This window comes from Stegastes partitus, unplaced genomic scaffold, assembly GCF_000690725.1.
Source record: "Stegastes partitus isolate 25-593 unplaced genomic scaffold, Stegastes_partitus-1.0.2 Scaffold29, whole genome shotgun sequence".
Lineage (NCBI taxonomy): Eukaryota > Metazoa > Chordata > Actinopteri > Pomacentridae > Stegastes > Stegastes partitus.
Genome location: NW_007577760.1, coordinates 1,115,248 through 1,140,279, shown reverse-complemented (window position 1 = coordinate 1,140,279; position 25,032 = coordinate 1,115,248). Strand labels below are relative to the sequence as shown.

The 25,032-nt window shown below is 38.7% G+C and overlaps 1 protein-coding gene across 1 annotated transcript; it reads left to right on the top strand.

Moving 5' to 3' along the window:
• The first annotated feature begins 1,651 nt into the window (after nt 1–1,651).
• On the top strand, nt 1,652–24,668 carry suclg1 (succinate-CoA ligase GDP/ADP-forming subunit alph). Its single transcript, XM_008298557.1, has 9 exons — nt 1,652–1,725; nt 3,966–4,066; nt 7,086–7,202; nt 7,407–7,619; nt 8,183–8,240; nt 8,828–8,911; nt 12,711–12,862; nt 18,471–18,659; nt 23,609–24,668. The coding sequence occupies exons 1-9, from the start codon at nt 1,692–1,694 to the stop codon at nt 23,633–23,635; spliced, it is 975 nt and encodes a 324-aa protein (XP_008296779.1). The 5' UTR covers nt 1,652–1,691; the 3' UTR covers nt 23,636–24,668.
• Nucleotides 24,669–25,032: the final 364 nt, after the last annotated feature.

Below are 25,032 nucleotides of genomic sequence, written 5' to 3'. Positions count from 1 at the left end.
GCATGTTTGTGTTTTTAATAAAGTTTATACACAAAAAGAGACGCATAGGCTAATTTATGTGTGGCATTAAAAATCTACAGTGTTCTTAAATACTCCCCATCGTCTTAAGTCACGTGTTTGCGTTTTAATCATTGTTCCATTTTATCAGTGGTGGTTTCACGATTGTGGATTTTTTATTTTTATTTTTGACTGTTTTTTGTTCTGATAACTCCAGAATAACGAAATTTTGTAGGGTATTCAAAGGCAACACTGATGTTGATCAACCTGTTTAGCCTTTTAATGCAAATGTAAACAAACATGATCTCTTCTAAACTATTTTGCGCAACTAATCCTCATCATCAATCAAAGTGCTGTACATGTCATCAGACAGGCAGCCACCAAAACATGTGCAAAAAGAAGAGCAGGATAAAGATTTGTAAAATCAATTTGTAAAACAGGTAGCCAGTACAGGGAAGTTAGTATGGATGTAATTCTTTTAATTATTTTGGTACCAATTGTGAGTCTTACAATAGTTGCAGATGATACAGCGAGAACTGTCCAATACCTAGGTACAGAAAGTTACAATATCTAGCTTTGAGGAAAATAACATGGTGGTCACAGTCTGCATTTCATTCCACAGCTTGTCATTCATGGCCATGCGATCGCAAAGTGGTAATACATCAGCTGGTGTCCATTATAGAACCAATAATATAATACCCCCATGGGCTCTGAGGCCTGAGAACCAGGGTTCATAGAACAGTTGCACACCGCTGTAAGGATAAAGCCAGAAACATGATTAGACATGTGCAGTGCAGTGTTGAGAGTGGTATTACCCAACATAATAAACATTTTTGATGCTCCACAAAGAATACCCGACAGACAAAAGCTTTGTGAGCTAAAATGGCTTCAGGTTATTTTTGTAAAGTTACACCATTGTTTTAATTTACACTTAGAGACATAAAATTCCTGTATTTATGAAGTTCGTCTTCATTTGCCATATGGCCATAGCCTTCTGATTATGTAACAATAAAAAAAAGTATCTTTGCTATCAACAAGCAGGATGCCTGGAGCAAATAAAAGGAAACACTATCTACCCTCCAACAACAGGGAGAAATAGCACGTGAATGCAGGCGATGAGCCGGGATAGAAAACCAGCGAAACACATGAAACAAACTAAGAACTCAAGAGTGATAATTTTTTGAAGAATTTCTTAGAACAGACATTGACAACTAAATATATTTTATTGAAATGTCTGAATGGAACCTAAAAAAAAAATCATTTTCAAATTATTCTTTCCAAACCCGAGAAAATAATTCCAATTAATCCTCGTTTTTATTTTTTGCTAAGCCTAGTCAAGGCCATATTTACTGAAATTATCCATGTGAGCGATGCGCCCTCTAGTGCCGACACAGGTTCCTTTTCTTTACGCTGTAAAGAACTTCATTACCCAAAGTTCAATGTGAATTTAAGCGTCTTACTGCCTGGATTTTTTTTCACATCTGTGTCTTTCTAATGTCTACCTTATTCACACCTTACAAAAAAGACACGAGTGGTAAATTATGAATAAATATGTAATACTTGGAATTCAGTTTGAAACAAGAAAATGTTTTACGCTAATTAAATGTATTCCAGATTCAGCAGGGATATATGCAGCCAACTAAATTCCGGGAGTGAGGTCCTCAGCCTCCAGTGTCATTGGTGAATGACCGAAGATGTCTCACAGCAGGTTGTTTGCCAGGCTGCTTTGTAAGTATTTTAGCAGATTACAGTATTGATTACTTAAAATGTTTGACAGTTTAGCTTCTGTAACCCAAGAATACTCAGTGGCTCTATGCCGTACAGTTGTTGAGCTTTTCAGATCTTGCACTGACAACCAACCTCCCCCTGGGTTGGCTGTCAGTTAGCTTACATGCTAGTTAGCCATATTAGCTTGACAACCTTTGCTGTACGCTGGTAGAGCTTACTTGCACTTAGCCAGTAAGCTAAGTACCTAGCTTTAAGCTAACGTGCAAGTGAAATCTAACTTTAACCCCCTACCAGATAGCTGAGAGGGCAAGTTTTCATCTTCGACCTTGCATGCCCTCTCGGCTAAAATGTAGCGCGTCCGTTCGCTCTGGGGAAACTAGTTTGTCATAGTAGCCTATGTTTAGTTTTCACAAAGCGGTGATTGAAAGCAGCTAAATTAGCTGTTCTGGCACATTGTTTTTAGGCTGCGTGATCACAGCTCCATGCATTATAAAGTTTGACATTTAGGTTTGCTTGGGAGGATGTCTTTGCAAGAGTATAGTTTGGTTCTAACTATAAATAGCATTAATTCAGTAACTGTCAGTTTGTTAAGACATTCAGCTTAGGGGGCAGCTGAACTTTGCACGGTGTGATAAGTTGTTTTTGGAGTGAGACACTGAATGCAGATCAAAGTTCAGCCATCCAGGGTAATGTCCAGTATTGTGTTTGCTCCTGGTCTGTCTTAGCCTACTTATACACTTCTGTCCTGACTGACAAAATGCTAAATGACAACATGTTTAAGTCCTCTGAATTTTTTTATTTTTTTATTTTTATTAATGAATTTATTTTTTTATCCTAAAGATAAACAGAGAGTTTTGTTTTGATTTATGGAGATCACAGTGTCACCTGTTCAGACAGCAGCATCTGAATGAATGATACCACCCCCCCACCCTTTTTTTATTTAGATTTTTTTTTAAACAATTAGCTAAAGCGATTAATACATTATGATAGTTTGGTTGATGTATTTTTTCCTGGTTCAAAACCAAATTGGTTCAACATTAAAGTCATTCCATTTATGAAGTTATTCTAATAGTTGTTGTGGAATTCTTGTAGAGGTTGACGGAGGATGTGGAACTCAGTTTACTGAATACAGGAGAAGTGACGTTAACAGAGCAGCAGTTGTGAGGATTTCTGTCACACCTTCGGTCTTATATCGTCCTTTGGTGGGACCCATCTCGAGGTTTATGGATGAGAGGCAAACAAAATATAGTCTGGTGCCTTGGTGCAATCTGGCTTTGAGAGGCATAGAGAGTGCCTTAGGAATAGTAGAGTACAAGTTCAGTTTCACCTTCAGAGACCTAACTCCTGAGAGGAAAGTCATTTTTCCTTCACAATAGTAATTAAAGCCATTTGTTTAACCAGTAACTAAGTCTGTCCCATAGTCCTGTTGTGAATGGTGCAGCATGTTGCCAGTTTGACCTGTAAGGCAAGATTATGTAACTTCTACGGTCTGTATCATGTCAGTCTCACAGTAAACATAAACTTGATAGTCTCCTCAGTTGCATCGTGATATGAATATGTCTGCTGCACACTATGTCTAAGCCTGGTATTTGACAACAGCTGTCTGTAGCTGCTGGAAACAGCGCTGATAAGAGCTGTGACACTAAACTTGAACCACACAATGAATGTGTGAGCTGCTGAACACGCTGATAATATACTTTTTTGAAATTATATTACATCACTTCAGTATAATTGGACGTGTTATGTTCTTTATGTCACATTCCCTTCAATAGTTGACATAGTAACAGCTTTATAGCACAAGCAACCATAATTAGTCAAACATATTCATATATATTTTAGGAATCCGTGAGGTAAAGGTTGACTGTAAAGTCTGAAGAAAAACTAAAATTGTTGCTCAGCAACAGTAAAAGATAGTTGCAGAAGCAAAGAGATTGTTGCCAAAACACCACAGTTGAGAGGACAGGTTCTTTAAACCATAATGAATAGAGTAATCTTATTTCAACTTTTATCTATTCACTATAAAAAAAAAAAACTTCTAAAAATAAATAAATAAATAAGGAGAGAAGCTACATTTTGTTCCTTTTTTGAACAACAGCCAATCATTGTTTATTTAAATGCCTTACTTAATGCTAAAAAAAATGTTTTCTATTCTTGTATCATGTTTTGATGCTTTATATTGAGCTATATGTGAACACCTGAACACTTTCTATGTTGCCTCTTTTCTCTCTCTCTGCATTCAGTGCAGCAGAGTGGAGTCAGGCACTGTTATACAGCGTCAAGGCAGCACCTCTACATCACCAAGAACACCAAGGTCATCTGCCAAGGTTTCACAGGGAAGCAGGTTTGTACTCAAAACTTGTTTTTATGATTTCTTCACAACTGTCTGCATTACTGTAACCTTGTGAAATCTCAGTCTTTCCTTTCTTCACGCACAATTCCTCTTTTTGTGTGTGTCAATGCTTTCTGTATGACTAAGATTACCAGAGAGGAGAGATTCTAAAAGTTAATTATTTCCATTAATAGTTACAATCTCCCTATTGGTTTCTAACTGTGTACTTGAGCCGGACATGTTCAAGTTAAGTAAATAGAGGTAACCGTATTCATACACCCTAAAATGACTAATTTGCTTCTGTAGAACCTCAGTTAAGATAAGGAAAAACTCTTTAGTTTCCTCAGGAAGAGCAAGTTATTACCCTGTATTATTTCTACAGGACTCCCTCACAACTGCAACAGATTTATTTTTTTTGTCCCTTCTTTCAATGAAGGCAGTCGAAGCATTAGAAGAATTACAATACTGAGAAACATAATTGCACAACCAAAAAAAAAATTATTGAGAGATTTCAAGAATTAAATTTATATCTTTGTATAAAGTGTTTCAGGCAAAGTATAAAAATGACCAGACTGGAGCCCTAATTCTTTTTGAAATATGTTGCTATTATTCATGATATGTGTAAATGCTGAAATTTGTCCTTGAGACACTTAATACTGCTGTAATCTTTTGCTGTTGATGTAGGGAAAGTGTTGCCAGAGTAATTTCAGTTTCAAACACTTGTAAATCATTTTTTTTTTATAGCAGGTATTTTGAAGTGAAAATTACATTCACTTTGTCTTCATTTATTTCCCAGTTAATGCACTTGGTCGTTGTCTCAGTCAATAATAACAACTCTGTATGGCACATTGTTGATCCACTGAGTTATTTTTCCAGCACCAAAAAAAGATCAGGTGATTGTCTTTGAACCATGTCCAGACAAGGAGGATAAAAATCTTGGCAAGTGTGTTCAACAAGCCAGAAATGTGGACTTTACAGATTTATATCCCCCTCTGTCCCTATGCACATTCCATTTTTTATCTTCCATTTTCTCTTCAACATAATAAAAGGTTGTTAAATATAGTTCCAGTGAACACTCCGGGTAATTAGAAAAGGATGAGAAATGAAGCAAGTGCTATTGAGTGCACATTGTCGTGTCTTCCTGGCTTGATAAGCAAGCCATTTTTCAAAATTATTGTCCCAACATTTGCGATAATAATGACTGGCAAAAACAGCAAAGTTAGCAGGGTGAAGGAGTATATTACAAATGAGGGGGAAAAAATGCTGATTCATAGCTTCTAATTCCTCTTAATAGGCTAGTTATAATTTTTACATTAAAGTCATTTATTTGCACTTGTAGTTACAATCCTTCCTGCTTAATATACATAGTTCCATCCTCTTCAGCGATATTAACCGACGACTGACTGATACAATTTGTTCAGCAGAAGATCCGTTCGGACCGACCTGCTGCACTCATCTTCTGGGAGAGTACAACTGAGATCCAAGATTTTATCTTGCAAAATAAATTCTCCTTCCCTTAGTGTTATTACTGCTTTATCTTATTTATTTTCTTTTCAAATGATGCTGATACTTGTAGGAACAGCAAAGACATAATAGTTGACTAAGATAACAAACATCCTTGGATTCGCCTACAAGTGTTAACCTCCTTATGCACAGTTGCACCCTTTTTCCCTTCAGTAGCTTTAAGGCTGGAAAAACAAATGTTTTTTCTACTCCCATTTGATGAAAGGTCTGTCACACTTTATGTACATATATATTATATATCAGCTTGTTTCATCCCTGAGGCAATATGTTGTTTACACTGTAAAATATTAAGTCTACAACCATTTGTTGAACTTGTATTTTGAGGTCATTAACAAAACTTAAAGCTCAGTGTGGGGTCAGTGTTTTGTGTGACTCCGTCCTTCTTTCAAATTATGTTTCAAACATTGTAGAAATGTATCTTTTTGTAGACATCTCTTACCATGGCTGGTGTATTTGGTGTTGGGGTTTAAACAAAGTTTGACTCTACAGCATAACTTTGCTCTCATTTACTCACAGAAGAGGTTGTGGGATTAAGAGAATTAACTGTACAATCCACAGTGAGTCCTGATATAGACGACACTGACGCATCGGTCAGGCCAGTGTAAGCTTATTGCAGCTGTATCAGAGTCTGTGTTAATATCAGATAAATAGAAACAGAGCTGCCAAACTATGCCAGAGGTGACTGTAAACTTACTTTGGTCACATTTCTTTAAAACAACATATGAACCAAAACATCAGCATAAAAGTCCGGCGCTGATGTGTTATGGTGTGTTAGGTCGGTGAAGAAGAGTCTTTGTTCAGTAGTGTATAAAGAAAAAAGTGAAATTATTGCATACACCCACTAAATGTGTGTCAGAAATGATAATAAAAAAACAGCAACATGTTGTGTTTGTGCTTGCAGATAAAATATTAGGCCATTATAATATGTACATGTTTTTGTCTTTTAAGACGAAGCAATGTTTAACCAAACACCTGAAACAAAATTTAAAACATGTAAAATTATGTAAAAACGGATGTGCTTCTAGAAGCTGGTTTAAAGCAAGTGAAGTGAATAAAATGCTCCAGACTGTGTCGAGGCGGCCGTGGCACGTTGTCTGTTGCCTACGTGGAAGCGACAGTATGTGAAATATTTTTTGTAAACTCACTTTCTTAGGCGATATTTTACAGTGGGAGCTGGAGAATATCCAAAGCGGGTTTTGATTTGTTTTTCAAATGTTCAGCAAGGAGATTAAACTAAGCTCTCACCATTATTTATTTGTCAAGAACATTTCGATTCCTTCGCGTTGAATATATTTACCGGTAGCTTCATCCCGCTGCTAGAATCCAAGCCTCACTTCTGTATCCATGCTTTTACTCAGCAGCGCAGGTGATTAATACTCCAGAGCAGCATATTTTCTCCTTCCTCTCTGTCTACAATGATATCTCAGTGTTGACGCTTTTAAAGTGGCTGTACCCTGCTTCATTACACACCCATGCACACTCTTTTTTTTTTTCTCCTCCATTGTAGGGAACGTTTCACAGTCAGCAGTCTCTTGACTATGGCTCCCAGTTAGTTGGAGGTGTTTCCCCTGGCAAGGGTGGTAAGACGCACCTTGGTCTGCCAGTCTTCAACTCGGTCAAGGAGGTATGTGGTTAAAATCTGTTGTATAGTTGGAAAAACAATAACTAGAATCCCATCAGAGTTGCAGCGAACATCCTGTGAAGGACGGTGAAGCTTTAGAAATTTTTTTATTTTTTTTTTGTAAAGAAACATTAGGTGGCACTATTTCATAACTTTAGAATTTTCGTTTTTAATGCACCACCAATACCTTTTCATTCCTCGCCGCAGGCAAAGCAGGGCACAGGGGCAGATGCCACTGTGATTTATGTACCTCCTCCATTCGCGGCAGCAGCCATCATAGAGGCCATTGACGCAGAGATACCCCTGGTGGTGTGCATCACTGAGGGCATCCCCCAGCAGGACATGGTGCGAGTCAAACATAAGCTCCTGCGCCAGAACACCACCCGCCTCATAGGCCCCAACTGCCCAGGAGTCATCAATGTAAGCGCGCACACACACACACACACACACACACACATACACACACACAATGACGCATCTGGTATTATTATTTTATTTTTTTTCTTTTTGGTCATGGCTGAGAGGCTTGAAATTCCTTCTCATGAGTCCACAAGCAAATGAGATTTGACACATTAATATTCTGCATAGTAACAATAAAACCTTAAAGGTACATGGTTTGCTTACATTTTCTTTTATTTCTGTGTGTTTTAGCAGCATTCATAATGTTTGTTAGTGAGGTACAATAACAGGTTTTCTGGATTGTAAGGTATAGCAACATTTACATATTGAGATAGAAAAAAAAAATCAGAAATGATCCTTACTTGTGGGCATTTGTGCAGTAGAAGGTGTTGATGATACAAATAATAAAAACAGAGAAATGTTTAATTCAGATAAGAAAGAAGTTATACAGGAGACTGTTTGAAGTTGGACAAGTCATGAAACATTTATAGTGATTGTAGAGTGTAATAAACACCATTTTGTGCATGTATGTAGCTTAAATGTACTTTATTTTCTATTAAAAACTACAACTTATCTCTTTCCAGCCTGGAGAATGCAAGATTGGCATCATGCCAGGCCACATTCACAAGAAAGGAAGAATTGGTGAGACTATCGAATGTATCTATGAAATTTGTGAAATCACAGATTTAAAGTGTCGAATAGGATGATTACACATTTAGTTTATAAGAATACGGGCAGCTTTAAAATGCTGAAGTAGTTAAGAATGTTGTCTGTATGTGTCTATTCACCGACTCACTCAGATTTCTCCTACAGCAGTCTTTCACTGGTTGACGTGTGATGGAATAGGAAAAAAAAATCCTACTAATACCTTTTCTTCATAAATCCAACTTTTTTACAGCACTGTACTTAAATTATAAATGGAGCTTCTGCTGTTGACAGATTGATAAGCAGCATGTGCCGCTGCTGGCCAGTGAACCTTCACAGGAAGTCTGTTTTATAGTAAATCGACTGCCATCATCACCAAAGCACAGACAGAACAGCTGTTACAGAGCTCTGTTATGATAAGGATCTATTTTGTTTTTCACTATCATGATGAAACGATTCAGTCAAAATCCGACGGAAAGTAACAGCTGCATTTTGTCACCTTTGACATAAATGTTTTGATGGGTTTTTATTTTAATTTTTTGAAAATACAGCATCTTAAATGGTTTGTAACATCTTTCTTTCAGGCATCGTTTCTAGATCGGGTACCCTGACATACGAAGCTGTGCACCAAACTACACAAGTAGGCCTGGGACAGTCACTCTGTGTTGGTAAGCAACCACTGACATGTGGCATTTTAAAGTTAAACTTTGCATAAAGTCACACACTATTTTTATTTTTTTTTATATCCAGGCAGTAGTAAAAAAAAACAAAAAACGTCTACCTTGGCCTTAGAGATCCTGATGAAGTGTATGGCTTCATGCACTGCTGGATGTAGATGCGGAATTTTATACATTTGATTTGAGTACAAGATGGTCACTTATGACCAAGCACTCAACATCACATACCTATATTTAATTTGAGGCTTGCGGTAAATGTTGGCAAGACCTCAGATGTGAGTGATGGGATGTTAGACTTTCATCTTTAATAATTACTCTAGAGATGGAGGGGGGAAAAAAAAGCATCTTACCGGACTTACTGGGAATAGGAAGGTGATCTACCAAGTTCACCTTGCGCTAAAACTCATCAAATGCAAATAGCGCAGACATTTTGTATTAAAAAGGCACTTGCCAACTTTCTGATCAGTGCTTAGAATATTCCTCTCAGATCCGAACATTAAAGTTGCTGCCGTCTTTGAAGAGCCCTATTGAAGTTGAATAGACCTATTGAGTGGCTCAGATGGAAGTAGAACCTTGCCTTCCTATTTTCAAACGTCTTTTCCCCAAAAAATATAAAGGATGGTGAGCGTGTTTTTTTTTTTTTTGGTTGCTTGTTTTTAATCTTTGATCCATGACCAAAAAATAAATAAATTCTGAAGCACAAACCAGATTATCTGAATTATGTTTTAAACAGGAATAAATGACAGTAAAGTGCCTAATAAATGTTTTTCTGTTGTCCCTCTGTTTGTTTTTTTCTGATGCAGCTTGTTTAAACCATCATATTCACATAGATTGAAGAATAGAGCCCATTTCGGCAGTACACATGTGGAACTTTTCCATTATCTACCCATCTGTCCATTACCCCACTTTTTCCTTCCTGCACCTTCTTACAGCCACATATTTGTAATTTATAGATTTCTACTGTGGATTAGCAACACATGCAGCTTTACAGCACAACCTGAAGCTGAGACATTATTGGGAACCACCTTTCTTGCTGTTGCTTCACTTTATTAACTTGGCATATTGGTTCATCGATCCCTATTGTCATTCTCAGTAAAATGACGACCGTGTCTGGTTTCTGGATGCCACTGTGAATATCAGCTGAATCTGTTTAAATGTTGTCAGAACATCTAGACGCTGTGTAGTGACACCATGATGGCCAACTCTGTTTAATCTTGGCAACACATCAGTATTAAAACAAATCAGTATTAAAACAAATTCTTTTAGCCAACTTATCTGCCACTAGAAAATCTATATTAAAGACCTGCTTGGACACCAGCATTAAATGAAAAACAACTTGGCTTCATTATTATTTAGGCATTTTAATTATGGAGTATCTTATAGCCAGACTTCATAAAGCCAGTGCAGCAACAGCATTAAATATTGTAGAGTTCATTAAGGGGGTTTATTGGTGGGTCTGCTAGCGACTTCTTAAGTTTGAGTATGACCTAGGGGCTACAGCAAATTACAGTTAATACAATATTTAATATCACTGTCATCTTTGTTGCTGCTAATGTGCTTCTGTTTGATTATTATTCATGCATTTTTTTTTCTTGGTGTTGCCAGGTTTTTTAATGGTATGAATATAAATTTAGATGACATTTTGTCTGTGAACATTTGTCTTGTGGAGGTTTGCCCATGCTTTTATAGATCCTGGTGGAAATTATTCTTGAAAATTATTATTGCACCCTCGTGGTTTGCTAAAGCTCATGTTCCTTGGATATGAAAAGAAAGGCATCATTAAACTACCATGCAGAGATAGAGGTGGTCCGGGACAATTGAAGTAAAATTGAAAAATGGTGTTCCTATAAACCTCAGTCCAGTTTAACTTCATTCCTGACAAAAATTTAGAATGAGTCCGCCGGGGTGACCGAGTGGTTGGGGTGGGCACCGCTTTGGCACAAAGGCCCTCAGCAGTGAGTCCCCGGGTCGATTCACAGCCGACCGGACCTTTGCTCTGTCAGTTCCTTGCTCTCTTTCCTTACATTTCCTGTCTCTACCCATTGTCAATATCTTAAGCCTTTTTTGACATCCACTCTTTTTTTGTATTAATCTGACAGCATCTAAACGTGTCAGCTTTATGTCTGAATGAGCACTCTGGTCACTTTTCTGTAAAAGTTGCAGCAGCAAACTTACAATGTTGGACCAATAACATTTCTAGATTCCTTTCAACGCTGGCTCAATAACGAACAGGCACGATAGCAACATACATTGTGGAAAGCGATTTTGGGAATGCTTTTTCCTTATTTTAGCATCAATACTGTTCCAGAAACATTGCAGATGGTGCTAAAGACACAGTTTGTGTACCAAAATTCACAGAACACCTTTCTCATTCTCTTACACCTGACATCCATTGCTAATTCAAGTTACCATTAAAAATGCAACTTTAATGCGATAAAGGCAGAGTCTCCTTTCAGATTAATGAGACTCGTTGACAACAGCTGTTTGTAGGAATCTTTCCAATGAGTTTATTTAGTACCTGCAGCATCATACAACACCAGGATCCACGAGTGTTTCCAACACAAGAGAACTGTACATAAGCAGTGCCGTTGTTGCTCATAATTAAAAATCATCTCAGACATATAGATATAATTGTTCAGGATCTAACAGCTGTACATTTCTTCACATCAGACAGTTAAACTCTGATACAGAGTCAGTTTATAAAGTGAAATTACATGTTACATAGTAGCAACAGATTGTCAGTATGTAAGACATCATAGATATACTAAGATAATGGTATTAGCTTAATAACTTGCTATTAGTTTAATCTTTTGTTTATTTATTGCATTTTTAATTAATCATGATAAATCAGTTTACGTACTGTCCAGTCATGCATGTTTGATAAAATATCATGTGCTCTTTCATGACTGTGGTGGCTATGTTGAAATGAGGCCATAAAGAACTTTAATGTAGAAGTGACCCACGTCTTAATGACAGAATGCCCTGACTTTACCAGGCTGACAAATCTAGCAGTGTTACTTATCCTATGTCTGAACGAGGCTTAGTAGAGGCAAAAATGCCAAGAAATAATAATGCAAAAAATGTGCTCTGTAGTTTCCCTTGGCTCTGTGGAGCTTTTCAGTGTCACCCAGCTCATTGTTTTAGTTTGCTGTCACTGCTCTCATTGAGTTGTTTCCACATACAGCAGGCAGCTGTGACACAATGAAATAGCTTTGATAAACCCACTGTGAGCTACCCACTCAGCACCAAATGGCAGACCAACAATGTTGGTGACTAGCTAATGATTGTGGCATTGCTTTTAGCAGCTAAATAGCCAAACATTTTTGTAAGGAGTTAGTGAAGACCAAAAACAGGCTTAGAAGGAGAGAAATTGCTAGACGTTGGTTTGGCAGATGACTAGAAACACGATTCCAGATATGTAAATGTGACTGTTTGCTAACAAGCTTGCCATACTTTCAGCAAACTGTAAGTGGGTCTGAAGCCACTGGATGCATGTTGCTGATTTCTATTTATCACGATGCTGCTCAGTGAAAGAGATATGAAGTTTATCTGTAAAGGGGAGCAAAAGCTGACGCATAGTAAGTGCAAAAAACTCTGAAGTCAGTCACACCTAATGCATTCATGTTACACAATTCAGGCAGTGTGTCTCAGGGCTAATTGTCAGATCATATAGGCAAGAAGATTGCTTCCCATTTGACTCTCACGCTGAACAGCTATGGGATCCTCAATACAGGAATTATCCTTTGAGAGTCTTGAATATACAACACGTGTTTGCTTTGTCTCCTGCAAGGTATTGGTGGGGATCCATTTAACGGCACGAACTTCATAGACTGTCTGGAGGTGTTCCTGCAGGATCCCAAGACGGAGGGCATCATCCTGATTGGAGAAATCGGGGGGAATGCGGAGGAGAATGCAGCAGAGTACCTGAAAGAGCACAACTCTGTAAGGAAATAAAACACCGGACACCCATTATTTTCTTTTACTCACTCCACATATAATATCCCCTCCTAAAGCACTTTACCTCAGCAGATATATCTGTTCATATTAAAAAAGTATCCTTTCTGAATTAGCTTTCAGTTATGACCTCTCAAATCTGTCAGCTCCAGCGAACACTAAAAACCATCATGCGCCCAGTACAAGGTGAAGATATGAACGTGTCCTTTTCTTTTCGATTGCAGCCTCAGGCTTTCTGTCTTACTTTTCTGTGTTCGTGTGATTTGTGTGATCAAGATAAAGAGCGACAGATGGGATGAAGGTATGATTCACAGGACGTGTTCTAGAAATCGGCAGTGTTGATGAACAGTGAACCTTTTGTGATGCCCACAATGTGATAAAGAGCAGGAGCGTGATGATTGGCTTCTGTAGCCAAGTGGCTGAGAACTTGTCGTTGACATTTTTAACTTCAGAAGGACCGAACTTGGTGTTTTGCTTCTTGCGGATTACTTTTAGGACGTTAATTTTTCCAGTGTGTATATTTGTTTCTGTGTATGTGTGTGTGCTTACGGTGCTCTCGAGCTGAGAAATGGATTTGATTTGCCCTCGGCTGCTCTAATGCATGCAAATCTCCTGCGGGCGTCTCAGGAGAATAAGTTCTCTCACTCAACAAATAAAGTACAAACACCCCCCACCCAATCATCCAGAGTGTTGACAGCGAGGGACAGTTCAAATGAAACACATGCATGAAAAAGCCTAGCAGAGCGTGGGAGTAAGCTGCAGATCTCCTGTTGAAAGTCAATTGTGTAGAACATCGTACATAAAATGGTGTTCTTAGACCTTGTTTTTAACAGTAAAGAGCAGCACAAAGATGTCTGGGGACACTGCTTCATAGAGCTGCACATGACTCAGAATTTTGTCAGTCAAATTGGATTTGAATCTGGCGATCAGAAAATCAGTTGGCATTGGCTTCACTGATGATTTAGACCACATTAACATAGTCAAATGCAACAGAGCCATATTAACATATTTTTGGGTATTTAAAAATCAAGACAACTGCTTGTGATGCCAGGTTTGAATTGCAGCCTGTCTAAATTGGAGACATTTGTTGGTCTACCACATAGATTTATCAAAGAAAAAAAACAACAAAAAAAACACTTTCAACATCAAAACAAGAAAATCAGTTATTTTAAGAAAATGAAACAATTTCTAATAAATTCACTGATTTGCTCCTGATCAAATAACTGACATGACCTCACTTGTTTCAAGTGATTTTCCTTGTTAGATATTGTTGAATGGTGATTTATTTATTGCATTCAGAGTTTGTCTTTAACTTTGTTAGGGATGTGTCCAAGATGTTGTCACACTCTCTACTTCTGTGGTTAGTGTGGTTTACCAACCGCTTCACCTTGGTGTCAGCCTCTCTCATCTGTAAACCACCAGCACATAGTGACATCTGGATTTATTTATTTGTTTTGCCCTCAAGCCAGGTAGCCATGCTGCGAAATGACAATATGTTTAGAGTTCTGCTCATTTAGTATTCCTCACTGAAATGTTGTCCCTGTGCATTTTTGTAAGCTTTTGTCTTTTTCGTCCTGTTATTTAAAAAGAACCTCGCAAATGACTGAGGGGTCCTTGACAGATGATACGACTCATTAACTTGCAGGGCAGCCCTGTTGTTTTTACTTTGAGTCAAACTTATCTTTTCTTGATTTGAATACATTCCAATTCAAGCCACTTAGACTTTTATTATGTATTAAGTATTTAACACATTAGTGACACAGTAGGCAATTCTAATTCAATATGCTTTTTGTCAAAGGCAGTGAATATCTACCTCCCAATCTGCTTGCTGTCCATTCTAAAAAAATCTAGTGTCCATTCACAGCTTTGGCTCTGTAAATGGGAAACAATCAAAGCGACTCGACTCGATCCGTGCAACACTGTGTCCTGTACACCTTCGTGCTTGTGCACAGGACAGGGGGAAGGGAGTGAGAGGGACTGTAAATCTGAATACGCTAACTGGCTAAATATCAACAATGTTCCTCCAGAAATGCAGACACCAGCTTTAAAAGTCTGCTAATTTGCTTCATCAGCACTGCATAGATGTGGTTTGATTAAATTTGATCAACAGTGGCAGCATGAGCAGGCAGCCCACCACCTAGCTGGTTAGGAACCTCAGATCTCACTTCTCTGATTGGATACATGATTTATCAGTGGGCCTGGTTTAGTGCCTATTTACAGCTATTATTATCTCTTGGAGGAATAACTGACCAATCAGAACCCAGCTATGAAGAATAATGACAGAAAAATGTTCTTGAAAATGGCAACATGCGTGAGATCATCGCAGCAATCAGCATCTTTTTTTTCCTTTAATCTTTGTAAAATGCAGCCACTTGCTACAGCTTCCACATCTCCTGGAAACAGATCTGCCACTCGCTGCTCACTGTTGAGGATAAAATTGAGCAAAGTAACAGATTTTGTTTGAAATATTGATATTTGTGATGTTATTGAACTGGTATTGCTGTCTGAGGTGTGTCAGAAAAGTTCAAGGATCGGTGTCAGAAAAGATATATTTCAAATCCAAACTACAAACTACCAGTTCTCCCCTTCAAAGTAATCCCCCTGGAGTCTAACACACTTTCCCGGCCTTCTCTGCCACGCCACCATGCACTCCTGGAAGGATTCTTCCTGATCCTCTGCAGCTCCGTCGTCACAGCCATCTTGATGTTGTCCATGTCCTCAAAACGGGTCGCCTTGATGACCCCCTTGAGCTTGGGGAAGAGGGAAAAAATCCCATGGAGCCAGGTGGGGTGAGTAGGGAGGCTGCACGGCAATGATCTTCTCAGCCAGGACCTGTTGGATGCTCAGAGCATTGTGAGCAGGTGCGTTGTCATGGTGAAGCAGCCACGACTTGTCCTGCCACAGCTCTCGCCTTTTCTTGTGCACTGAACGAAGCAAACGCTGCAGGGTCTCTTTGTAGACGTGCTGGTTGATCGTCTGAAGGGGAAAACACGTAGATAGAGTTTGAAATATATCTTTTGTGACACCAGTCCGGGAACTTTTCTGACGCACCTCATATACACACTGGTTCATTTGTCCACCACAGTTGTGTTAATTAAAAACAGAAAAGCTCTCTGCATAACGCAGTACAGTTCAACAGCAGCACAGACATTATCCTCCAAATGGTCATACAGTTCATTCAGCACCTCTCAAAGTGTTTCACCTGTGCATTATAACTTTGTGTAAACATGAGTCATTGCAGGACTTTGCAAATCACTATATTTGACCTCACCTTTTTCCAGCTGAGCCCTGCACTTCAAATCAGTGAAAAGAACACAGCCACTCCAGCGAAGACTAAAATGTTGTATGTGAAACAAGCAACACTCTACGTTCTAAATGTAACTAGGGACACGTTGTTCAAAATACAAGAGATTAGTTGAGAAAATATTCTTTAAGATGCTGTATTTCGCATTTACTTGACAAATGATGGCACACTTGACACAAAACGCATCGAATGCTCAGTGAAATTAAAGGTCGGGTGTCGTGATTGATTTGTGCCATGCAACATTAAATATATTGAACCTGTAATTGAGAAAGACACATTATACCAAAAGGATTAGGAAGTATTGATTTCAGTTTTCGTCAGTTGTTACAGTCCAGTTACTTCCCGCTGTTTATCTACGGCAACTTAATTCTGTAAAATTCAAGAAAACAACCTCATACTTCCACTAGGTTCTGCTGTCAGATTTTATGATGCAGAGCATGTTTCAACGTTCAGTCTTCATCAGTGGGGATGCTTGCTGTTGCCAACATGATATGGTTTTAAAATGTCACCTGTATCAAACTCTGTCAGAGTCTCAAAGGCTTTGTGAAGTCAGAAATAAGTTTTAAAAAGTATAACTATATTTGGCTCATGCATATCAACTAGGTTGGCATATTTGGCACCTAAGCTGCCGCAGAGATTTAATGATTTTCTTTTTGTGTGTTTCCATTTCAGCCTCTTGACTTTTAGCCCAGCCTGTCTCCACTGACCTTAACTAAACCCCTTGTAATTCCGAGGAAACAACACTGAAAATTAAGGCAGGTCTGGAGGAAGTCTGAGGTTAGAAAAGTGTTGTTGTGCGTTAACACACACACACACATACGCGTCAATTACTCGTGCCGCCCCTTATCATGTTTATAAGGATGTTAATTGTCTCAATTAGACTTTTTAAGCCTACGAATACAATTCCTCACTTTGGATCAGGCTATTTGTGTTTAAAGAACAAGCTCTCCTCCAGTCATGTTGGCACACAGAAGGGGGAACTACCTTATTGGTCTCATAATTAAGGTAATAAATCTCCACCGCTAACAGTGGAAGACAAAAGATGGGTAATGCGAATAGTAGTATGACTCCTTTCCTTGTATGAATTGTTACTTGGAGCCCAGGGAGGCAGGGATTAATAGAGTAATTAAACCCTTTTCGTTTGAGGTAGATTTAAGACTTGATTCACATGAGGGTGGTTTGTTTATTCAGGACGTGATCTGACTTATGAATGCCGAGTGGGACGCTTCTGCTAATTTAGTTTACGCTTGCATTTTTTAACGCATAGAACAGACGCTTGTAACATATTTAGAACACTTTAAAGTGATATTTGCTCTCTTTCGTTATTTCCCTGTGAACTGTGCAAGTATTAATGTCTCATTAGTGCTGCGTTTTGAGCCAAGGTCCTCAACGTTTCCCTGGCAGATATACGTCCTGCTAGTCTTAATTATCAAAAGTCACTTCCAGTTTATATTTGTGGCTGCCATCTTGTTCCTGCCAGTGTCAGGTTTGAAATTTGGAACTGAAATGGTCGTAGAAGTGGGTGTCTTTGAAGGACCTCACTGTATTGCTTTGGCTGTTAAACATGCCACATTCACTCTCTGGAAGCAGTCTGCCAGATGAGCCACAGCCTGCATTGAAAGCCCAACACTAACTGTGTGTGCGTACGCACAAAGCCGTCCTCTGCAATTATGTTGTTATTCCTAAGTATGAAATATTAGCTCCTGTACGTGCGCACATACACACATGCATACATACACACAGACTGTCGCTCTTGCTGGTTATGATGTTATTGCTGAAGATGAAATATTAGCTCTCTTCACCTTGGAAATGATCTTAATTGTTGAATGTAACATCCATCAATGAGCAAGCAGCATAGACAGGCGCTGAGCTAATCAGTGCCTGCATGACTAATTACCATTTCAGAAATGAGATGATATGAAATGGCAGGAGCCTGAGCCCCTATCTGGTCATACACCAGCCCATGCAATTAAATGACTTGATTGACCCTTTGTTTTAATAATGCAGGCTGAGACAGAGATGGCTGGTTAGACAAGCCTGTTGCCATGGGACTCTGTAATGTGAGGACATGCAGTGTTTAAATTCTAATGAACAGATAAAATGCAGGTGCAGAAAACTAATTCTCCCTATTTTTGTACATCCCCCTCCCCTCCTTGTTTTCCTGCCTTCCTTCCTACTTTGTTGTTCACACTACTCCTGGCGCTTACTCGATTTTTCCCGTCCATCTTCACTGCATTTTATGCTCATGTTTTCTTTTGGTTTTTTTTTTTTCTGTCCTTTCCCATTGTCCAGGGTGCTAATGCGAAGCCCGTGGTGTCCTTCATCGCAGGACTAACTGCTCCTCCTGGCCGGAGGATGGGCCATGCAGGCGCCATCATTGCTGGTGGAAAGGGTGGAGCCAAAGAAAAGATTGCAGCCCTCCAGTCAGCTGGAGTTGTAGTCAGCATGTCCCCTGCTCAGCTGGGCAGCACTATGTTCAAGGTGAGTGCTTTGTCCTGAGCAGATACTCGACGACTTCAGCATGAGTAACCATGAACAATCTTGGACTCTAACAAAGCATATTTATTGAAATAGTGCTTTTTTTTTAAAAGTACTTGCAGTTATCAGTATTTTTTTTTACCATCATGTTTTGTACTTCTACTCTATTTCTTTGCAGATGAACAATTTACATAAATATATAATAACCATATACAGTAGGATGTAAGATGAAACCACTGACTGGTATATAAAGTAGTTTTAAAAAAAAGCTCTGCTGCAATCTCCTCATTCAGTATAAAAATGGTGCTTGCATGTTAATGAGTCATTAGTAATAATTAAATTATATAAATTACATCATGTAACCCTTATAAAAGGGTCATTCTGCCTAATGTGCACTTCTACTATTTATACTTGATTCTTATACATTTTTAAGATTAGGCTGAATGCAGGTATCGTAAAAGAGTATTTTTGTTTTCTGGTGCCACTAATTCAAAAATACAAATCTCTTTCACTGCTGATAATAACAACTGTGCTGTTTAGGTGTGCAAGAGAGCAAGACCACACATCCAGATTTATTAGTAAAGGCTTAATGAAATAAAACGATGAATCGTCCAATTTCAGCAAAAATACCCGCACTTCTCTGTAAGCTGTAAACTTTACAATTTGGTATTTGAATTCGCACCCGGATCACGTACGTCAAAGCCAGACTATCACGTTACGTTTCTGTAGCACTTTTTCGTTTTGCACTGTCTTATCAGAATATACGAAATATTTAGATACCCATTCATCATCTACATGTCGGCACGGTGAAAAGCAATCATTTCTTTGCGTGTCATATTCATCATTTGCTCCAAGCAGAAGTGCTTCCCTTGCTGCTTCTTTTTTTTTTTTTTAGCTTGTCATTCATTAGTCTCATCAGATCTTTCGAGGTCTTGCATTTCGTAACCCTGATCTCAGTCTGTATTTATGACTGTGTTGTACAGAATGTGTTTAATCTCGATTACAAAGAGCCAAAAATGTGTTTCTGTGTGAGCTTTTTTTCCACTTAGAGCTCCTAAAATTCATTAAATAAAAACACACTTAAGACATTGTATTTACTTAAGCTTGAAATGTACTATATGAATAATTTAAATCCCAAGGTTACTTCTCAGTTGATGAATAAGCAAGCTAATCAGAGCTGATAGATGGTGTAATTAGTGTGGAGGTAATACTATCATATTGTAATGACACTGTAATAATGCTTCTGTTTTGGCTCCAGATCAAAATATGATGCGATACTGGTCAATTGTAGCACCATCTTTCATCACAGAGCAGTAACAAATATGAGACAGTTTACTGGGAACAAGAGTTGAATTTTTTTTTTTTTCTCGGAGCAGCAAGTTTTTTAAGATTGAACTTTTAATATGCCATAAAGAAAGGCAGGAGAGAAGGGCAGAAATTAATAAACGTGTGTTGACAGTGGCTGAGTTGGCGCCACTGCCTCTTTATTTCAGTTTATCTCGGGGGAAGCACTGTTAACAAGATGTATAAAAAGTGAAAGCATGTATTACAGCCATTCATCATCTTATACTTTCATTACCACTGCTGGCACTGCTGCACGCAGATATAGATTTACATGACTTTTTCCCCAAAGTTTAATTCATAATCATTGTCTGTAATGATGAAAAACGTGCTGTGTAGTTGCTCATTTTGCCGCACATTGTGTTCATATGTCTCTGTTAATCTCATTGACCGCTATAATCAAACTAATAACATGTAGGAGGGGAAAAAAAAAAAAGGTAAATCTAATGTTTTGGTTGTGGGCAGGAAAGAGGACGACCTCAGTCTGGTCGAGGTTATTTCTGCTGCCGCTGACGTGAGCCTCAACCAAATGATGAAAAGCATGTTTCTGCAAACGTGGATACGTGCGTCATCGTGTTTAATCAGATGTGGATCATTCATAGAGCTATGGTGTTTTTGTTTGGTAAAAACATCATCTGAACAAATTGACCTCCTTCTCTCGACTGTACATTCTGTCAGCAGTATGCTTATGCAGGATCACGTTTCCAGTCCGACGTCTAATTAGCAGTAACAGGGCTCTGTCTTCTAAGTGGTATATCATCAAATGGAAGAAACACTGCTGAAGATGTTTTTGTCCTTAAAACTTACAGAAAAACATCCTCCCTCACTCGTCATGATTGAAACTCTGTAGTGCAAACAAGACACAGCATGCTAGTACTGCCTCCACCATTTATCTTGCAATTGCAACATTTTCATTTCGAGCCATCTGACAGGTTTTGGTGAAAATACGATATGGCAGGCCAAATAGTATTTTTGCCTCAGATCTCGTTTTTTTTGCTTTACCGAGCGTTGTGTGATGCACATTAGACATAGAGAAATGAAACCATGAACAAGAAGTAGCTGGATTCCTGCAAACCGTCAGCACTGAGTTTATCAGAAATACAATATTTCAGCCACGGACTTTTTGCCACAGGGAGATGCAAAGTAAGTGCTTTTTATCAACTTGAAAAGTTCAAATGAGGGATAAGAGGAGGAATATCAGACAACAACCACTTCATGGCTCATATCTGAACTGGAAATGGCTTCATAACTTTAAAAGGTTTAAAGTTTAAGATTATGGAAATGTTTTTGCCGATCTAATCTTTTATTCATGTGTACATTTTTTGAATCGTGTGCCGCACTGTTGGTGTCATCTTTTCCATTATCAATGTTGTAATTGTCCCCAGGGTTGGCAGTTTGGCTCTTTTTGATTGGTTGTTACAGCTTGTGGCTCTAATATGAAACTGTTATTGCTTCATGTTGCAAATGTGATGCCTGACAAAAGTCCATGATGGAAAAGGATTACAGCAGAGCTCAAATTTGAACAATTTCTTCTGCATATTTTGCTTCACCCACCTTTTTTTTTTTTTTTTTAATTTTGTCTTTACTGAATATGATTTTTTCTTATTCACATACGTTTGTTGCAGGTTTTTGCTAAGTTAAAACCCCTGAAAACTTTTCTACATTAGAGATTCATTTATACCATGAAATATTCATGAGTGATTAAGCAACAGTTAAAGTTGAACTAAAAGTATATTTATTAAAAGCCTCATGCTCCAAAATTAAACTAATCTTCATCCTCAGGACTCTGTGATGTATTTTATCGTACAATGCTTAAATTATAAGAAAACAACGAAACGGATGTATTTGTAGCTGGATTCCAGTTTTGCTCAATTATGTTGTGACATCTTATTCCAGCTAAGCTCTGGCATCTTCAAAAAAATAAAGATAAAAACTAAAATTTTGAAATCTCTCTACAAATATTGCCAAAAGATAAAAGAAACTTTAAAAGTTTGGCAAAAAAAAAAGTGTTGTTTCGATGTCCCGTATCTCCCAGAAAGACGAAAGTAAACAGAAATTTTCCGTGCCACTGGTGCAAGGACAAGATATCAGTGAACTTCTTTTTATCTGAGGACTTAATTCGTATGCAAGGTGGAATAATTATGACCTTTTCCTTGTTTACAAAATATCCGCACCTCATAATCACAGCCAGCATCATCCCATCCCGCTCAATAGCAACAGTACAGCCTGCATGCATAGATGTTTGGACGGACAGACACATCTAATCTCAAGATTTTGTTTGTGTAATAAATTCAAAAGTCAAAGGAGGAGCACAGACCTTATTTACAATGGCTGCACTCCTCATATATCAGCGCCCAGGTGTGCCAAAGCTATTAACATTGCTAGCTTGTAAATGTCTGGCTTTTCTTTCCCGTCATGTTTTCCCCCTGCTCTCCTCAGTTTCAATGCAGGGGTATTTTCACCTGTTGCTTTCGAATGGCAACCTCCACTTTCCTCATTTTACTCCCTCTCCTTCTCTCGGCTTGTCAAGTGTCTGACTCTATCTCACAGAAAAAAAAAAAAAAAAGCCCTCTGTATATTTTTCCTCTCCGTCACAAACGGCTCTGCTCTCCTACCTTCCTGCTATGATTCCTGTGTTATACCCTTAAGTTGGTGTCTGCTGCCGTGGACCAACATAGCACCCGTCTGCTTTTGACACCATCCTCCTCCTCCTCGTTTCTTCTCACTCCTTCTATCCTTTTTTTTTTTTTGTCATCCCTGTATTACCTCTACAGCTTCCTTCTCAGCCCTATTTCACTCTGTTTGAACCCAACTTCATCCGTAGAGAAAAAAATTTTGTGAACAAGGCCACGACTCCCCTTCCCCCTTTTAAATGTCTCTTCACTCATGTTGTCCTTCCTGAAAAGTCAGGGTTTAATCGGCTGCTTTCTCGGGTATTACAGATTTCTGAAACATGAATCTTTTTCCTCCTCAAGGTGGCAGTAGACCTTCAGGTATCCCCATGCCACAGAGGAATGGGCCGACATGTGCATGAGCACTTGTGTGTTCTGTGGACCTGATAAATGACATTTGCATTAAGTTACTTTACCCCTGTGGAATGGAAAATTCTCTGGGAACGACGTATTCTATCATCCTACGATTTGTGTGATATTTTCCAAATTGAATATGTAAATAGCAACATCCTTTTTAATGGCTAACATAATGCGTTCTCATTCAGAGTCACATGGTTGGACTGTGCTGATAAACACGGCGACTATAACCTGCATAAATCAGATTTTTGTGGATGTGTAGCCCCTATCAATCACAAGAAGTGAGCTGTTTTAGTGTTGACAACTGGAACTTACTGACACGTACGCGCTACATGATTTGCACTCTCCAGGAAAAAAAACCAAAAAAACAACAGACACTCCAAAGCTCGAGCCGCCTCTGTCCCCCACCTCCCTCCTTCCTCCTCCTCCTCTCAGTCCCCACCCCCTCAACAGCAGATCTGATACATGGGATCAAAACAGAACTGTGCGAATTCTGCATGAATAAATCATCCACGTCTGTCTGTCTCACTTCATTTCACGTTGTTTCTCATCTTCTTTCCCCTCTGTTGTCCATCTCTGCAGGAATTTGAGAAGAGGAAGATGTTGTAAATTGTGCGGGAAGGCAACTGACCTTTTACCCCCTGCCTCGAAATTGAGATGAGCAGCCTGATTCTGGAGGTGGATATGCCCTACAGTGTCTGTAAACCCTGATTATTTCAACTACGATGCGCACATCCAGTGTTTATATTGTAATTTCTGCCATGAACTTGTACCTTGCACATAACAGAAAAATAAAACATAGTGTCTTAATGGTATCCTAAAGAACTCATTGTACACAGTGTAAAAGCTTTATAGGTGTTTTTTTTTTTCTTTTCCTTCTTCTTCCTCCACACAATGTCAACACCTGAGGGAAGGATGATCTGTTTCGTTCTGTTCTACTCCTGCTGTAAGATGTATTTCATCACCCATTTCACCGGCTGCCCACCTGAATAAGAAATATTTCTCATATCATTTTCCAGCTGTGTTGTGTCCTTTCTCGTGGCACACGTGAGAAACAGATGTGGTGCCATTATTGAATGTCTGTTTCCAGGTTTTTAGCATTCTTAAAGTTAACGCGAGCACAAAACTTCACAGAATGGGAAGGTGCCAGTAATGTTGCATGTGCAGAATAAATTACAAAGTGAACAAATTCCAGTTGTCTGACATATTTAAAAATATACCACTTGGTTTTAGTGTTGCCTTCATCCTGAGCGGAAACAGTTAATAAGTTCATCTAAAGAGTAATTGGCGAGAATGTGACATTTGTTGGTTAAATATTTTAAGACCTGCTCACACCATGATTGAAAAATTTGGTGCCATTGACCAACGGCAAACCATCCTGTCGGTGCTGACCTTTGAGGGAGAGCAGGGAAGCTGAAAATGGAGTAAGCTTTTGTAGCTAATATGTTGCATCATCCATTTTTATTTGTCCTCCTCTGTTGGAGTATAAACTCCTCCACAAAAGCTTTGTAGCGTGCCACAAATGTATCTTCAATAAATTGTGTGAACTTATTGTCCCGTTAGCTTGCTAACTGTCATTTAGCGAGGGTTTATTCCCCCTTGATACGTCATTTTATTCAATAAAATGATGAATGTAAATCTTGACGGCGCGTCCGGCTTCGCTAGCTTCTGTATCTTAGTGCAATCCCCAATGAAACATTTCTTTTATCTTTCAGGAGTTTGCATATTCTAAGAAAAAAAATAAGCATCTAATACAACACTATATAGAAAACTGCAACCTTTGGGATTTGAACACAGTTAATCAACTATTACTTCATGAGCAGAGAATAAATGGCAACTCCTGTGGGGAAAGAAGCCTCAGCGTGTGTTGTATTATAATAACAGGGATTCATTTGTACTCATAAATTCAGCAAAGCTCTCTTCTAAAGTATTATTTTCAACTTTCTGGCTGCAAACTTTGCCCTTCGTAAATTCCTTCACTGTTCGTTCTCCTTTCCAGCGTGGTG